Source organism: Notolabrus celidotus, chromosome 24, assembly GCF_009762535.1.
Source record: "Notolabrus celidotus isolate fNotCel1 chromosome 24, fNotCel1.pri, whole genome shotgun sequence".
Lineage (NCBI taxonomy): Eukaryota > Metazoa > Chordata > Actinopteri > Labriformes > Labridae > Notolabrus > Notolabrus celidotus.
In genome coordinates, this window is record NC_048295.1 from 8,065,909 (window position 1) to 8,083,354 (window position 17,446).

Below are 17,446 nucleotides of genomic sequence, written 5' to 3' on the forward strand. Positions count from 1 at the left end.
CTGGATCCTTGCAGAACTTTCCCCCACACCGTCAGCCTCTCTGCGATAAACACCACTTTAAAGTTTGTTCTGCTGACAGCAGCAAACTTCTTCAAGCAAAAACCTGCATGACAGGTGGTCTGACAAGTTGCTTTCATTTCCAGCCTCCCTCTCTCTCTCTTGCTCTCTTTTTCTACTCACACACAAACCTCATCTCCTGTGTTGGTAAATCCCTGCCAGGGTTTCTGCAGAGACGTTTAAGCCTTTCAATAGTGCACAGCTTCATCCGTTAAGTAACGCTGACGGATTGTTTGGCTTCTGAAGTGTGAAAGTGGGTTACAGTAAGGCGCAGCGGCTAATTTTAAGCTACAATACATTACATAAATGTTACCTGGTTTAGATTGAGGTTAAAGTGGGGATGTGATTGAATGTGCAGCTGTGAAGAAGTGTGAGTGAACTTCTGAAGAAGGACTCTAGAGTTCAGTTTTTAGTAACAAATCTTTTTTATTACAACATTTCACGGTTTTCCATTTCTGGTAATGTTTTGTGGCAGAGTTACATGACTGCTGGAACTCCAAAGAACTTTGATCTACGGTCGAAAAGCAAACACATGGAATCAGTTTACGATTTATATATTTTGTTTTTCCTCTTTTGAGACAATTCAGAGACAGATTGCGAAACAAAAGCTATCTCGAATCACTCTTGACAAAATTAACCGTAAATAAGGTCCATTTGAGAATCTCCCACATCAAGATGGAATCTGTTACTCTTAATTTTCATCGCCGTGTACATACAAAAGAAAAAACATTGTGATAGACGACAGTATCAATTTTTTGGGGCATTTACATTTTGGCCAGCGTACAAACAAAGTTGTGCATTTCCCGAAAATTAGAAGACGATAAACAATAAAAACAACGAATAAAAAGCTTGACGCCTTAGCTTCGGCGCAAAAAGCAGCCACACGAGAAGTTGGGTGATGGTGAGACGAGGACAAGCTTCCTAGGATGCGGGCCACGCCCCGTCCCTCAGGCCTCTCCGCTCCATGTAGGTGATGCCAGGTGTTAAGGTGCACCTCCTGCAGCCCCCCCTCCTCCGCCTCGGACGAATCTTCCTCATCGTCTCGGAAAGACGAGCGTGTAGGTGGTACAGGGAGTCGTTAAGGGGGCGGGGCCGACAGCCCCAGCAAAGGCTTCATCTGTCCACGGGCTGCGCAGCTCGGTTATTGTTGTCGTTTCATAATTTCGGTTACAAAGTTATACAGCTAAAAGAAGTGACTGAAAACAAGGCAATGCGGGAGGAGGAGGGGATGTACAGTGCATGATGGGAGGGAGGGGCTTCACGAATCCGCCTTCTCCTGCTCGATGGCTGTGGAGGGGGAGAGAGGGAGCAAAAATAAGAGTCATCTAGAGAAAAACCCAAATGCACCAAATCCCTTTAGAGCAGAGCGGGAGGCTTACTTTCTTTTGTAGGCAGGGGGTTCTTCTCCTGCGTCTCCGTCTTCTTCAGCTTGGTTTTGTCAAACTTGGTGACCTCTGAGATGTCTGGTTTGTCACTCATTGTTGCAGGTGGTCTGTGAGAGGAGAAAGCATGCAGACGTTTAAAACAGAGCACAGAAAACACTCCAGATTATTCCATCTACAAGAGTCAGATTATAACAGCTCAAACATGTCTAATGTACATTAATCATGCTGTTCCAAAATCCACCCAAGCACGTGCTGCACCCTGACTTTCAATCAGAAGAAGGGCGTTGCCTAAATCTCAGTGACCGGACTACTTTTTTCTTAAATGTGCGTCCGCCTTCTTTTGTCTGCCTGAGGCTCTGCCCGGCGTGATTTGACTGCCTTCCATCCCGTTATCCAACAACAAACCCCCGGGGATGATGAGCACACACACACATACACACACACACACACACACACACACACACACACATACACACACACACACTCACATACACACAGGGGACGGGCTGCTCCAGACAATGAAGCCAGTCCACAACGCCTCCAAAACCCTACATTTACATAACAATAGGAGTTCCCATGCTGGGCAGAGCGAGGAAAATATGAAAAAAAGGCAGACTGAGCCTTTCTGATGAAATGTTAAAAATAAATTAACTCAAAGAGGAGAAGGATTGTGATAATGCGAGAGGTTGAATATTGGTTTAAGAGTGTCCAAGCAGGGGCTTTCCACATGGAAGCTGTGCAACATCCGCAAATTCACTTGTCACGTACTTCTTCTCCCTCTTGGGGTGGGAGGTGGGAGGGGGGAGGGGGGGTGCAACGTGAAGGAACCACCGCCCAGATTGGCATGTCTGCACATTCCTCCCGGTGATAAAAATCCAAGTTAACGCCAAAAACGTTCAAAATCCCTTCCTCAAAACGCCCTCAGACAGATTAACGCACCGTGAACGCATCATATTCTAACGGAACCAGACGCGTGCTGCCCGTGCGCAAACGGCAACAAAGGAAACAGGGTGATATGCATGAATGTGTGCGGTTCAGACAAAGACACATGCCTCCTCTGTGGCCACATCATATCATGTTGTGAGATTTAAAACACAGAAAACATGCTGCATTCACGTGAAAATCCAAAATAATCTGATCTTTTCTCCCTGGTTCTGTTTTGACGCATTTCACAAACACCTCTCTTATCCCTCCGTTATCTGCCTCTCTTTCAGCTGCAGGGGATAAACATGAAACAATAAGATAAGATGTTGAATAGGTCTTACCAGGGTGCTGTCTGATGGCTGGATGTCTCTGGTCAGTGCGGTGCAGCAGTAGTGGCGCGTCTTTGCGCAAGCATTAGTTATAGCCAGAAATATGCTAATGACATCTGACATCACCGGCTCCATCCTCCGAAGCCCCCTGCTGGAGAGCCTCAAAACCTCCATCCTGAGAGTGAAACTAAACACTGAAAAACCCCTCACAGGAGCCTCTTCTCATTTCAACCAGAGGAGTAAAAATAATATGAGGATTTGTTTAGTTTCTGTGCGTAATTTACGACCTCATCTTTGAGTTTGGAACACTCTTTGAGGTCAGAGAGCGTTTCAAACGCATTTCAAGATCACTATGATTGTCCTGCTTTAAATTTGATGTGATTTCTACTCTATTTCACGTGAAAATGTTGAATTATTGTGGCTTAAGTTGCACATTTCGTTTCCTCATGACTCTAATGTACCTGCAGCTGCACATTCATATCTAAAGGGCGCCCCCTGGTGGCAGTTCAGGGTGCACTCCATAATGTCTCAGCTGATATGTGCAGCTCAATGTTTCATTTACATTTACATTGAGTACAAAACAAAAAGGAACACATTAGACTAAAACTGTTAGTCCTGTAGACGTAAATATAATCAATCTAGTGCATCTCACACATTTTAATATTGTGATTAAGTTTTAAAAAAAGTGAGAAGCTATTTATAGACCTGTTCTTATTCAATAAATTATAGATCCATTACACTTTAACTTGAATACTTCAGGTACTTCTCTATTTTGAGCTCAAAGATATAAAAGTCTTCACATTTCTTTACTCTTTTCAAGTTATTATGAAATAAATTAATACAATGATTAAATGTTGTATTATGCACCAGAGTTCAGACTAATAAACTGCAATCATACAGCGGATTTATTGTTCATATAATCAATATAATTATCAGTATATTCTTTTGTTTATGTCCCTATTAATAAATGTACAGATTGTAGGCTCATGCCGCCTTGTAGGTATGGCTGGAAAATGTGTATGTTAGTGAAAAATGTATGTTAATAAATGTTAAAGCAGGCTTTGATTCATTAACAAACTTATTGTAACTCATAAGTGTGCACTAGTTCCAATGAAGTGTTTCCAATACAAGAAAACATGGTATTTTATACAGTATTACTCTGAAGCTGATGACATACACGAATGATGTCATTGTAATGCCATCAGGTTTGTCTCACTCTTGTTATGGGGGCAACAAAAGCCACCAAAATAAGTGAAATAACACGAGTCATGTTTTTTTGTTGCCCCGATGTCGTCATTGTGATGTTATCAAGGTTACCTCAGATTCTGCAAACTCACAGGCAGCATCAAAATACAGGGATGAGTATTGAGTGTTTGACGCATTTGGGATTCTAAAAAATGGTTGCGTTGCATTGTGGGAAATGTAGTATGGATCATTTTTTCAGCATTAAGGATTCCAGACAAGGACGCCTCAGAGCTGAACACAGAGTGAAGAAAAGGAAGCAGGACAGATCGTCTTTAAGCCATTGTCAAAGCTTTATTGTTAACAAAACAGCCTGTAAGTGTTACATACAAAATACCATCAATCATGCTTTATTACTCCACCACCAGGCAAACAGTGGAACCTGCCTCATCTGAACTGAAGTGACCCATCACAGCTGTGGTGACATTTCTTTATTGTTTTTACACATCACTCTTCATTAAGTATTAACATGATCATCAAGCTATGGGCTCATTGTGTTTTCGTGACCTTTTGAAAATGGGTGACACACCCGAAACACCTCACAGGAGAAACTTTTCATCACTAACGGACCTGACGGAGATTTCAGTGAGTTATAAAGAAGAAAAGAAGCGGGGAGGGGATGAAATTTAAAATAGAGACCTGTATTAAGCCACAGGTTTACATTCTGGGTAGCTTCATTATTTTAATACTTTTAGCAGCTGTTAAGGCTTTTGGGAGGAAGGTGCTTTTTTTAATGATTTTAACTCTTTTTTTTTATAACTTTTTGAAGCATAAAAAGCAAAAATATTTCCAATCACATGACTTGGTGGAATGGTTTATTTAAAGTGAGGTACAAATAATACATAATGTTACATAATGGACCCTTTGGTTAAAGTGAAGGCCGGGCCTCGGGTGTGAGTGGTCGGCAAAAATGAAACAAGCGAAGAAGAACAAGAGGAACTCATAAATACAAACTTGGTCTCCAGAGATGAAGTGATATTTGTCTCCAGGGCGGGGGGCGGGGGGGGGGGGGTGTCAAAGACAACAATCCTGTGAGGCGCGACCTTTTAACAGTCACATGGGGGGCTGGCCAAAAACTAACAGGCCTTTCTAGTGGACAGAAGTGCCAGCTGAATGGCTCAAAGAGGGGGTGAGGAAGGAGAGAGAGAGAGGAAGGGAGGAAGTCCTCTCTGGTCCTTTATAAAGGTACGTGGCTGAAGAGGTAGGACACGGACTCGCCGTTGTGGGTTCTCCTGATCGCCTCCGCCAGGATCATGGAGATGTCGATCACCTGGAGGAAAACGTGAGGGGGATGAGTTTGACTTTAGTGCCTGTTGATCCGTTCATCCTCGATATCAAACATAAAATAAAACTACAATCATCAAACATACTCTTCAATCAAGGCGCAGTGTCCAAACATAAAGTATTAACACAGCCTTGAGAGGAAGAACAGATGTAGCAGGTGTTGTGTACCTGAATTTTAGGACACGCCTTCATCTTCTCCTCCTGTGGGATGGTGTTGGTCACGACCACGGCCTCGAACGGGGCGCTGTTGATGCGTGAGATGGCCGGACCGGAGAAGATACCATGTGTGAGGATGGCGTAAACCTTGACTGCTCCGGCATCGATCAGCCTGCAGACAAACAAATAAAACAAAGAAAGTCATGTTGATGTGAATCCACAGAGCCTTCAGATAAAGCATGTTATCAGTTTAATAACGACACATTGTGAGACTGTGATCCCAATTAAATCCAGATAACGCCTCCCTGCACTTTGCTTGAGTTATTTACTGATGACACGTCACAGATAGATTAAAGGTTTCAACTTGAACTGACTTGTCTGCGGCGTGGCAGATGGTGCCGCAGGTGTCAGCCATGTCGTCCACAAGGATGGCAACGCGGTCCTTCACGTCTCCGACCAGCACCATGCGGTCCACTTCGTTGGCCTTCTTTCTCTCTTTATGGATGAGGGCAAAGTCAACGTTCAGACGGTCGGCGATGGACGTTACTCTGGATGGAGGAGAGGAGGAGAAATGTCATGAATAGGTCCCGTTTGAGAAAGCACTGATGTAAAGGCAATAAACTGTTGTGGTATTGTTGGGCTGTGCTTCTCCCGCCACCAAAACTTACACTGTGACAACCCTAGCTTCTTTTTCTGTCATGACAAAAATGCTGAACTTTCTGAGGGTGGTTAGCCTTGAAATGTTCCAGAAACTATGAGCAGGGTGTGTGAGAAAGTCTCACCGCTTTGCTCCACCGGCATCTGGAGAAACAATGATGCAGTTTTTCCACTCAGGAATGTTTTCTCGTATCCACTGAAGCACGGCAGGTTCTGCGTAAAGGTTATCTACAGCAATGTCGAAAAAACCCTTGGGGAGAAAAAAAACACACAAGGACAAATAGTTACTTATTTCATCCTGTCCCTTGATTGCATCATGCACTGATCCTAGTCCCAGCTCATGGTGCTTATTTCAAGTCGGCAAGTCACAGTTTTAAAGAGGAAGCACCAGGACCTCTCCCGTGGAGGCCAAACAGTTAATTCTGCTTCTTACCTACAAAACAACATTACTTCCAACCCTTCATTTCCCTCTGATATTATAAATTCAGAAATATCTTCCCTTCTTCAAACCAGCGTGGATTCTACGGAGCCATCTTTTTAGAAGCGAGCGCCAAAGAAAGACTACAACACTTACAAAAACTACAATTACCAAGAGAGTTAGTATGAAGCATTATCAGTCATCTACTCTAAGGTAAGCTAGTGGTTAATACAGGTCTGAACTACTGGAAGTGTTAGACTAATGTACTACTACTGACCTGGATCTGTGAGGCGTGGAGGTCCATGGTGATGATGTGGTCGGCTCCGGCCACCGAAAGCATGTTCGCCACCAGCTTGGCTGATATGGGCGCTCGACTCTGGGACAAGCATCAAGACACAGTCGCTCCAGGTGAGTATGTAAGGGAAAAAAAGACACTCCTCCTGTCCTCGGCATGCACGGACCAACTCGTTTAGATTTCATGAAGTTGTTTTAAGCCTTCTTTATTTTCCTCTCTTTAGGGAGCAGAGGTTCTTCCTTCTGCAACAGGCTTTAACATTTAAGTACAACACTGTGCTGATGTGAACAGCTAGCAGTGTTTTCATGTTTATACTGATGAAACACTTGACCTCTGTGCATGATCATCAGGCTGTGTTTGTGTGAGTGCTCAGAGGAAGAGAGTTTAAACACATCACACTGAAAAGCCAAGGCCTTAATTTGAAGTGCCAGAGAGCAACGTTTGAGTTTCCTCATTCAGGCTTTCACTCGTCGTTCCTCTTTTCATCCTCAGAACCTTTGATGCTTTTTAAAAGAGGAAAACTGCACATTTAAGTTTGATGTGTCTCCCAAACAAACACGAAAAGATGAAGCATTGTAAAACCTTTCAATCAGCATGAGTTGAACCAACGTCTCTTCAGAGCGTTGTCCTGAACGTCTAACACTGTCATGAGACTGAGAGGAGATATTGCTTTTAGGGATTGATAGCTGCACAAATATGCAAGCAGAGCGACAGAAGAGAGGAGCATCAGGAGAGGGGAGGAACCTAGTCTTACTGGTGCAGCAGATAGTCTGCTGCAGCGACGTAAACATCTGAGGCGACTCAAGATAATGATTGATGAGATAAGCTGCTGCATGAACCTGAAGAAATGTCTGATGGGTCAATTTGTGACTTCAATAACAGAGCGCTGCAGAGAACAAACGTTACGTCATTCAGTTTCAGCTGCAGGCACAGGGATGAGGTTTTACTTGTTGGATAAATATTTAAAGAATTCTAAAAAGTACCTCTAAGCATGTAAAAGACATATATATATATAACTATAACTATGTATGGATAAGCACAGAGAGAGCTACACAAGTGGCAGCATTATTCAACACTCAGATGTAAAGATATGTGCATTATAGTGTCTGATAAATCATTTATTACATGTTTATATGTTTAAAAAAATGACAACAGCACACGTTGCATACTATAGCTTTAACTCTGACAGAGGAATGCATCATTTGAGGTATTTTTTAACTACAATAAAAGGTCATATATGAAGATTTAACTGTATAAACAAAGAGGGAAATTCTCATGACATTAAAGAAGAAAGAAAAGTCAAATGAACGCGCTCGATTATCTTGTTGTGTGTGTGTGTGTGCGTGCGCGTGTGTGTGTGTGTGTGTGTGGATGTGTGTGCTCTCATACTTTATCTTTCTTGTCCTGCCTGGCGTAAGGGAAACACGGGATCACCGCCGTGACTCTGGACGAGGAGGCGATCTTGCACGCGTTGATCATTATGAGCAGCTCCATGAGGTTGTCGTTGATTTCGCCGCAGCCGCTCTGCACGATGTACACGTCCTCGCCACGCACGCTCTCCCCGATTTCGACGCTGTTAGGGGGGACAGAAAGAAGAGGTGTCAGACTCAGAGACTAAACTTGGACGGACTCTTATCAGACTGTCGTGTGACGAAAGCCTGATCGATGTTGGATTTATGAGGACGATACCACATCCAATTATCTGAAAGGATAATTCAGAAGTTATTAGTACAGTGTTTTCTGAAAGCAGACAGTGCTGAGAGTATCAGTGACACGTACACACATGTACTTATATATCTGAGATGGGTCTGTATCTGCCCAGCAGTCCATCAAATCCATCAGTGAGACTGAACACAGCTTTAAATCATGTCAAAACTAAAGTGAAGGAGTAGCTTGTTTTTCCCTCAGATTTGGCTGTCACCGAGTTCATCATCAAACTTTCATGAAACATTTGTTCGCAGTGACTCAGCTGGGAGTCAGACAAAACCTGAATCAAGTTCTGTACCACAGAGCGGCCTTGAATTTTAAAGACAAGTTCAGGCCTGATTGCCGTCACTCATCGGATCTGTTTGGAGGTAAAAACTGCACTGCCAGGCACGCTTATTTAAAACACATCCACAACCCACAGCTGACGTCGACGTACACAGCATGTGTGTGTGAAACATTCCTCAGCAGGACACGATCAGGTCCCCCCCTCTGCCTCCGTCATGTGATCATCGGACATGTGCAGAAATAAAAGGGAGAGAGGCAGGGTCTGGCGGTGCAGTCACAAGGTTTTCATAAGAGAGGCCAGCGCGAACACATGAGCCCCGACACGTCTGTAAAGGTGGTGAAAAACAGCTGACGCTCACATAGTTGGAACTGGCGATACAGCATGCTGGTGGGATTCTGAACAAAAAGGAGAAATGAAAACCTGACTGAGCACAGGCATGAAAACACGGCTGTTCAGGAACAAACATACAAGACCGGTGATGTAAGATTATGTCAACAACTCAAAACCTGACATCAGTTTACATCACAGAGGCGACAATGACAGGAAGTCCTCTCACTCAGTCTCGTCATTTCTCCTTGTGAAATAGTCGCCAAACAAGGCTGTCGACTTATCAGTCAAACTTGTGTTTTGCTTGCAGCGAAACACTGCTCTCTCCAAAGTTGGTTAAAGGTCTGCTGCCACTTTAAGCAGCAGGTATAAAAGAATAATGTGGATCCCTGTTAAAAACTACAGTGTTTAACTAAAGCTTTATTTAAACATGCCTCCATGTGCAAACAAATATTCCCTCTGTGATTTATTTCCCAGGAATACCCTCCCTCCACGAGTCATCTGGCAAAACATGCGTCAGGGCTGAGAGGAGTCTCGCTTTATCACCTCCCTGCAAGGATGGGAAAGTTATCTCTGTTTGGGATGTTGCGTCACACAAACAGATGCCTTCAGGGAGAGGAGCCTCAGTGTGGAGCTTTCCCTGGATTTGGGGGAACATCTGCAGCAGAGCGTAGATATAAGGGTCAAGACACCTTTGCTCGCCCCCAGCGCAGGAATCAGAGGATATTTAGCTGTCACGCAAAAGGAGAGATTACAAAACAACACATACAGTTGGAAGCACTCACTGTGTTGCAATGCACTCAGGATAAAAGCATCCACATATTGACCCCAGAGGAAATGAAATCGGCCTCTGATCATGTTAATGCAGCATTCACTTAACTACAGGATCACAAGCGCATTATCATAGTGCATGATTTAAATAAAATGTACGTGGATGAGGCGGTTTGTTAGCTGAAAAACATCCTCAGGCATAAAAGCATTTAAATATGTCTTAACTTAACATTAGATAATGTTGTGATGAGTTCAGGTCAACTGAAGTCAAACAAACAGGCCAACATGAAGCTGAAGGTTCATCCTACAGAAGGGTTCAAACAAGCAACACAACCTAAAGTAACTTTGTTCAAGGTTAAAAAGAAGAACTCGTTCAAGGCCGGGGAGAAAAACAGGCACTAAGTTATTTAAGTGCACGGCTATGCAAGTAGTAAAGAAGATAGATGCAAGCATGCAGGCAGTGATTAAGCTAACAGTGCAAATTAAATGCATGTGATGTGAGCAGTGGTGAAATAACCAATTTCCAGGCCATAATATGGGTTAACTGTGACTACTTTATTCTTTTTTTAGTGACATGCTTCCAAATGTTATCCTTATAGCTCAGAGGAAACATTCAGGCATTTAATAACTGTGTCTAACTGTGTTTTGTTCATGATGCATCCTGTCGTCTTACAGTTAGCCTGTAAAGGCAAATTTCAGTTTGAAGACAGTAAGCTAGCCAGTGTCCATTATCGGACAGCCTCTTTAACTAACGTAATTCATTTTCAACAGAGGATAACAAAGTGACACCTAGAATACATATTCAAACACATTTATTAATTGTTTTTGGTTAATGTTTAATATTAAAAAAACAGGTTCAACGGCCAAGTGCAGCTAACTGCAGTAAGCTAAGGTGTAACGTAGAATTCTGCCTACCTGTAAGAATTGAACCCCTCTCAAAGATAGCAGCCTTCTGGTTCATTAATACCACAGCTTATATGACTTTTAATTTTAAAATATATTAATTAGAGACATAATTTGCATAAAGGGGAACATTTGGCACATTTTGGCCTGACACCTTTTGCCTCCTTCCTCCGTAATCACTCATGACAGGGGAGGTTAGCTGTGTTAGCATGCTACGCAGCATCCAAATACAACATGTAGTAGTTTCAGGGCATCTTTGGATCTGCCTTTATGATTCATTTAACACGCAATCATGATGAAGACAGGCTCCTTTCAACTCAACACAAATAACAAAGCATTAATGGTGTTGTCCGATAATGGACGCAGTTGAGTTAGCCATGTTTACATGTGGCTAACTAGTCACGTGTAGCTGCAGCGCGCTGAATAGTAAACTATTGTTAGCTCCGAGCTAACCTGACCCACATGGGATCCAGAGGCAACATGAGGAACTCCACCAACACAGATCACGTATTCCTTAAATGGCAATTAGTAGTGAACGCTGAATTTAAAGTGCAAAGTACTCGCCATGTCTCCTGGTTGCTGAATTTCTTCGTGATCACTTTCCCCAGCTCCAGCCCGAGCCGATCAGCCACTTTCTGGGACAGGTCGTGGTGCGAGCTCCCGCTGAAAAGCACGATGTTAGGCATGTCCGAAACAATGTGTCACCCAGGGAGAGAGAAGTAAATAAAGAGGTGAAGGAAGTACGACTAAAGGGAATGTGAAAAAGGGAGAATGAGCGTGCTAATGTTGCAGCTGTAGCATTGCAGTGGAGCGGCGGTGTGCAGAGAGGAAATATCAGGTCTGTGTGTGCACCGTGGAGGGGAAGTGCTCTCCCCTCATTGGACAGAGTCCCTGTCCCCTGACACATGAGGAGGAACACTTTGTTTGCTGCTGTTTACTAAAAACCTAAAAGTCTATTTGTAAACGCAGCTTACAGCTTAAAACAATATTTAACAAACAAAGCTGTTATGTTAGTTCAGCAGAGGATGCTGTGATGTTGTAGGAGGATGTTATTTTGTAAATGAGGTTTATTATTTCCTTAACACCACATGAGCATGTTATAAATAAAATGTTACAGCTGGGTTATTAAAATCTTAAAAACTCATTATTTATTTAAAAGGATTTTAATTATTTACTCATTATTCAACAATAAGGATGGGAATCACAGGGTAACTCACTTTGGCACCAAGAATAGAATAGCCTTTATTTGTCATTGTCAAGTGTACAATGAAATTAGAAGCACTGCTCCTGAAGGTGCATGTTATAGATACAAATAAAATAAAACAGGTAGAAGATATGTATAAAAGACAATATAAATACATTAATAATATAAAACAGATGTTGAATATATACAGTTAGGTGTGGAGAAGAGGTATTTGGGTTTAGGATATTGCACATTATATAAGGGGATTGTTTATGCCAGCTGTTTGTGGGTGTTTAGTATTGTTATGGCTCTCAGGAAGAAAACCTGATACCAAACATTTCCTCAATTTTTACTTTGAGTCAATTTTTATTAAATGTTTCATTTGACAGCTGTTTTTCTCACATTAAATAATTTTCTTATTTGTTGTATTAATAATTTGATTATGTCAAGTTGAGCAGACACTCCTCCTGACAGGGCTCAAATTACTTTGATGTGCCAAATTCTGATTTCAGTACATTTCAAGTTGAATTTATAATGGATTAATACACCATCATGATAAGATTATAGTGAAGACATGTTATATTAAAACATACTTTTTTCTGAGTCATTGGTCTTTTACAAGAGTTTACTAAATTAGATACATTTAAGACATACATATAAGTCTGCTGTGTGGTTTAACAAAAAGAAACTTGTTGGTGGGATCGGTGAATGGGTGGATGGGATGTCACCTGATTGCTACAGCTCTGAACTTTGCATGCTCATTTCTGATATTGAATCTTGTAATCACATTTTCCACTCAGCGAGGAGTCAGCTGAGACCGCACGCCTCCTCAAACGTCTCCACAAACCTGAAGCCAGTCGTGACACACTTTCTGCCATTACACTGTCATGTGCTGGGAAGCTCATTTCTGCCCTTGAGTCTTCTGGAGTTGGGAATTTACCAGCATCCATTGATTTATTTTTTTTAGACTTCGGTTACACCTAAGTGGACTTTGAATATTTGTTTTGTTGAAGTGATAAAAATAAACTTTAAAAGAAACAAGAGTTGATAATCCTTTGAGATTATCTGACGTTCTTCAGCTTGGTATTGATGCAGAAATTCCTGAAATAGCACCAAAGGTCTCCCAATAAAAGACAAAACACAAGCAGGCAGTTTATTTTTGAGAAATATATTTTATAGATGATGTCAGAGATGAAATGTCCAAAGCGTAGGTCCCAAAGAAAGATAACATTTTTCATCAATAGAGACAAACAACAAACAAAAAATAACTTTTTTATCCATTTACATGTAAACCGAGAATTGCTCTTGAGCCACAGTGGTTATATATAGAGAGAGAACTGGCCGAGGTGGGAGTGACAATCAAACGACGATGCCCTTTTTTTCCAAACGTTTCTTTCCTGTAACAGCGCACGCTCACAAATCTGCGAAAGAGGAACATTCTTTGGGAGTCTTGTTTTTTGAAGGTGTGGATGTAGCAGAGGTTTGGCAGAGCGTGTTTTCTCTTTCAGCATTTCAGCACAGTCCGTACATGATGTAAGTGCCGTCAAAATCACTCATCGGAATCAATAAGAACAATATCAAATGTTTCTCAGTGGAGTCTTTTGAATGTTTGCACACCACAGAGGAAGAAAAACCGTCCCGCTTGGTGCTCTTAGGAGTCGCCGCCATCGTCAGAGGGTTTCTGTTTTGTTTTTTTTGTTTTGTTGTTTTTTTGTCTTAAAGTCCTCCAGTGTTCTTCTTCTATTGTGCAAATACATTTTTGTTACATAGACAAGCAGGCATGCTGACTCACAAACCATGCAAAGAGTTAAAGTTGGCGCGAGCAGACGGCAAAAAAGAAAGCGCAGTATTAAAGTTTCTACAAAATGAAAGAAAATCAGTAAAAAATAAAGAAGAAGAAGCCAAATGAAAGAAAGAAGAAGTGGAATGTTTTGTTAGACATGGAGAATATGAAAATGATATCAAAATGAGCGTGATAGTCATGTTGGATCGTTAGGTTACCAAAGCAGTTTACAGACGAGTTCATTTGAGCGTTAGGTAAGTCGATTGAAGCACAAGAATCGGTAAAAGTTGAACATGATAGTGCAACACATGCTCAGAAAGAGATTTTAAAGACATCTGCTGAGTTTTTCCTCCAAATTTACAACAACAAAAAAAATCCTCTTTTTACGACCTCTGCGCCCTCGCTTTCCCGCCGAAATCAAAACTCAGCTAGCTACATGAAACTTCCTTTAAACCTCTTTGTGGACGTGTTGTCACAGTTTAAAGGTAAGTGGTACGGAGAGATGCATCAATTAGGCAACAAAGTGATCAAATGATTTGCTTGAAAAGTCAATTGCAGTGCCGTGTGATGACTTCACTCGAGGGCAGCGTGGAAACAGTGCAGTCGATGACGAGTTAAATATGCTGCTTTTTTTTAAACGTCCATGGTAGTAATATCATACACCATACTGTTTGTCGCTCACAATATCATAGCTGTCATTAGTTAGAGTACATTTATAAATTTTTCCATATACAAATCTGCTATAAACAGTACATGTTATAAATACACGGTTGATGAAAATGCGGGAAAGGCCGAGAGAGCCGTAGAAAGAAAGAAAGAAAGAAAGAAAGAAAGAAAGAAAAGAGAGGGAGGTGTCGCTCCTTGTTTTTGATAAATACAAGAAAGAAAGTCCTGGAACAAGAGGTGAGAGGAGTACTAAGTGTGTGGATGACAGCCCTATAACTATCCAGAAAACGGATAAAAACACAGAACAAAATCTATGGATGACAAAAGTTAGAAAAATAATCTTATACAATAAAAAATAAAAAGTGGACACGCTTACCAAACACGTTTTTTTACCTACGTTTTTTCGCTTTTTTATATCGACAACTCAGGTGTGGAAATCATACATGTAGATACAAACAGGCGATTACTGCCCCTCAAAATATATTCAATTCAATATACATGACTCGCTCACACACAGCAACCAAGGTAGCTGCCAACCGGCCGATGTACGGAAGGCCGATCAGGACAGAAATGCTCACTTGATCTGTGGAGGGTTAAATTAGTAAACATTGAACTGGGTACCGGGAGCCTTATCTTAAAGGGCCAGTACGAGAAATGTCTGCCAGCTAAGTGAAGTGAAAGTACTACTGTAAATGCAAACTCATGCTTTGGCTTTTCTTGCTTGGCTTTCTCTTTTGGATAAAAATCTTGCTTAAAAACGTCCGGTCTTTCGGCTTCAACGCATGCTTCATGTGTTTACAAAGCAACAACTTCTGTTAAAGGGAAGCTACATCAAAGGCTTATTTTTGAGAGTCTAATTTGTTTTTGAAGTTTCCGTTTTTTGCACCGTTTTATCTACTGAAGCTGGCAACTACCTTTTTCAAAGCGCTTCCTTGTCATTTTTTTGTTTGTTTTTCTTTTTACATAAAAATAGATCCATCCAAAAGTAGAGTAACTCTTCAAGAGAGGCTGTGAGAGACGTAAACGTTGTCTTCGTCACGTTCCAAGTAAACATGCTGAAAGATTGTTTGCTCTATTTTTAGTCGTCCCCCGAAAAGGAGCGGAAACTCTTCCTCCCTCGTTTGACTTAAGGCAATCTTTTCCTGAAACAATCCTGAATCCAGCGGGGGGGACCCTCCCTCACCAAGGCACTCCTCTCACTCGTCAACCTTTTTCAACGACAGGCTGGACCGGCGAGGCGACAGTCTCGTCTTCAAATCTTTGTAAAAGCCGGCTTCAACTTTCGGCTTGACCAAAGTCCACAGTGAACGCATCATGTAAAATATTATCTCAGTTGCTGCGATGCCCTTTAGATTCGCAGGGAAAAATAGTCGATAAAGAGTAAAGAAACTCCCGAGCTGGCAGCCGGGATGGTCTGCTGTCTCTGGTGTCCATACTGTACGTGGTCAGAAGGCAGCTGTGTAAAGCACCGTATGTTCCTGCAGAGAAATCACACCTTTCTACGGCGAGACCTGGTCCCACCCAAACTCCAAACACACCCACCTGCTGCCTTGGTCACATGGTTAGCCGCAGTGGGCTAACATGAGGGTGCGAAGACTGACAGAAAAAAAATGAGTCTCTTTTAATATTTTCTTCCCAGTTCAGTCCTCTGTCTCCTGATTGGCTCCCTACTCTGAGGCTGAGCCCACCCCCTCCCCCTCGTTTTATTGGCCGAGGGGCCGCCAATCAAGGTGACTGACGTGGTGAGTGGGGTAAGGGGGACTAAATGAAGGGGTCAGTCGAAGACTCTTTGTAGCTCAAAGAGTTGTCTCCGAAGAGGTCAAAGGTTAACAGTGTGACACCTTCGTGATTCCATCCGTTACAGCGGTTCCTCCTCCTCCATGGGCTCGTCCTCGGGTCTGAAGAAGGGCAAAAAGACGGGAAGTTAAAACTCTGGCGAATGAACGAAGCCTTCTTAAAGTTTGAGACTTTAATCAGTTGAGTAGAGCCAGGGTCGACTTGGCGGGGTTATGTTAGCCTGTCAGTCAAATCAGCCACGCCCCTAAATATGCAAATCGGTGCATAACTCTTGATTCCAATATCTTTTAATGAATAATTCATCCCTCACGTGTGTGTTTCATCAATAGTTAATCGTCCCTTACCTTTGATCCATAGCGTTGGTGTTAGCCACGGAAAGTGAGGCCATGGCGCTGACGGCCTCGGCCTCCTCCGAGTCTCCTCGTTTGGCCTCCAGCAAGGAAAGTCCGAGCCGCGGGGAGGAGCGGTGAACCGAGCGCCAGTACTTACCTGAGAGGAGGAGAAAAAGCATAAATATTTAAAGGAGGAGTGAGAGAACGGATCTGAGGCTTCAGGAAAGAAATGTTTGTTGTCTGTCAGTTAAAATAACGTTTTGTTTACTTTATGTTCAATTACATGTATGTCAATATGTTCTCTGTGAGGGTCTTGTTTGTTTTGTAGGTCCCCTGGAGGCGTCTGTCCTGATGTAGTCTGTTTTATCACTAGCTAAAAGCTCCTTACAGTAGCTTTAATATGTATGCCAATAAAGCTTATCTAGAACTGTCCTGAAGGCAGTGAAAATGTCTCATTGTTAAGTATTATGAAGCTCTCTGCCAGTGTATCAGTGTTATCAGTGTTATGTTGTCCTGGATGAACTCACTGTGAGTCTCTATAACTTTCTCCAGAGAGCGCACAGCGTTGGGGTTGGGCCTCTGCTCGAGGACGGCCTTGGGCAGCGGGTCCAGCTGCACGAGAGAAAAACACACACACACATGCAAATAATGTAAACATGGAAGGGGCTGTGTTTCCCATTCTTTGCACAACGAGTTGACCTGGAAAGAATGCCCCGAGTAACATCAGTTCATTCCACTACCAAGCCATACTCTGAGGTCCACTTCGATTCATGGGATGTTTGAATCTGGGCCTTATTATTTAAGAGTTAGTATGTGAAAAACTAACAGGAACAAAAAGCTAGAACCATCAAGGGCGTCTGTTTCTGCATCTAACAGGTTACAATAATCTTACTAGTATGGGAGGCATGACCCAGTTCTTTCCCTTTCATGCAGCATAAGGACAT

At 42.4% G+C, this 17,446-nt stretch overlaps 2 protein-coding genes and 1 long non-coding RNA gene across 11 annotated transcripts in view; all 3 read right to left on the reverse strand.

The window, feature by feature from the left end:
- Nucleotides 1-458: 458 nt before the first annotated feature.
- LOC117808199 lies at nt 459-2,755 on the reverse strand. The gene is made up of 3 exons (XR_004630182.1): nt 2,708-2,755; nt 1,437-1,549; nt 459-1,344 (listed from the first exon to the last, which is right to left on the reverse strand). It is a non-coding gene; the product is annotated as an uncharacterized LOC117808199 (long non-coding RNA).
- Nucleotides 2,756-4,209: 1,454 nt separating this feature from the next.
- Nucleotides 4,210-11,643, reverse strand: LOC117808149 (ribose-phosphate pyrophosphokinase 2). Its single transcript, XM_034677684.1, has 7 exons — nt 11,306-11,643; nt 8,137-8,320; nt 6,730-6,828; nt 6,160-6,284; nt 5,752-5,925; nt 5,390-5,549; nt 4,210-5,207 (listed from the first exon to the last, which is right to left on the reverse strand). The coding sequence occupies exons 1-7, from the start codon at nt 11,425-11,427 to the stop codon at nt 5,115-5,117; spliced, it is 957 nt and encodes a 318-aa protein (XP_034533575.1). The 5' UTR covers nt 11,428-11,643; the 3' UTR covers nt 4,210-5,114.
- A 1,433-nt stretch (nt 11,644-13,076) lies between these two features.
- Nucleotides 13,077-17,446, reverse strand: part of LOC117808080 (histone deacetylase 4-like) — a 55,883-nt gene continuing 51,513 nt past the window's right edge. For all 9 annotated transcript variants that reach the window (XM_034677545.1, XM_034677547.1, XM_034677542.1 and 6 more), the window contains 3 exons: nt 17,030-17,114; nt 16,515-16,659; nt 13,077-16,271 (listed from right to left, as the gene is read on the reverse strand). In XM_034677545.1, the coding sequence (XP_034533436.1) occupies nt 16,232-16,271; nt 16,515-16,659; nt 17,030-17,114 (270 nt within the window). In that variant the 3' untranslated portion in view covers nt 13,077-16,231. The remainder of the gene's footprint in view (nt 16,272-16,514; nt 16,660-17,029; nt 17,115-17,446) is intronic.

What these genes read in the sequence shown, in the direction of transcription:
- LOC117808149 (XM_034677684.1), bottom strand. Translation starts at nt 11,427, where the DNA reads ATGCCTAACATCGTGCTTTTCAGCGGGAGCTCGCACCACGACCTGTCC. An exon ending in TCCACGCCTCACAGATCCAG is followed by an intron (nt 6,285 to 6,729) that starts GTCAGTAGTAGT and finishes TTTCTCCCCAAG; the next exon opens with GGTTTTTTCGACATTGCTGT. An exon ending in GATGCCGGTGGAGCAAAGCG is followed by an intron (nt 5,926 to 6,159) that starts GTGAGACTTTCT and finishes TCCTCCATCCAG; the next exon opens with AGTAACGTCCATCGCCGACC.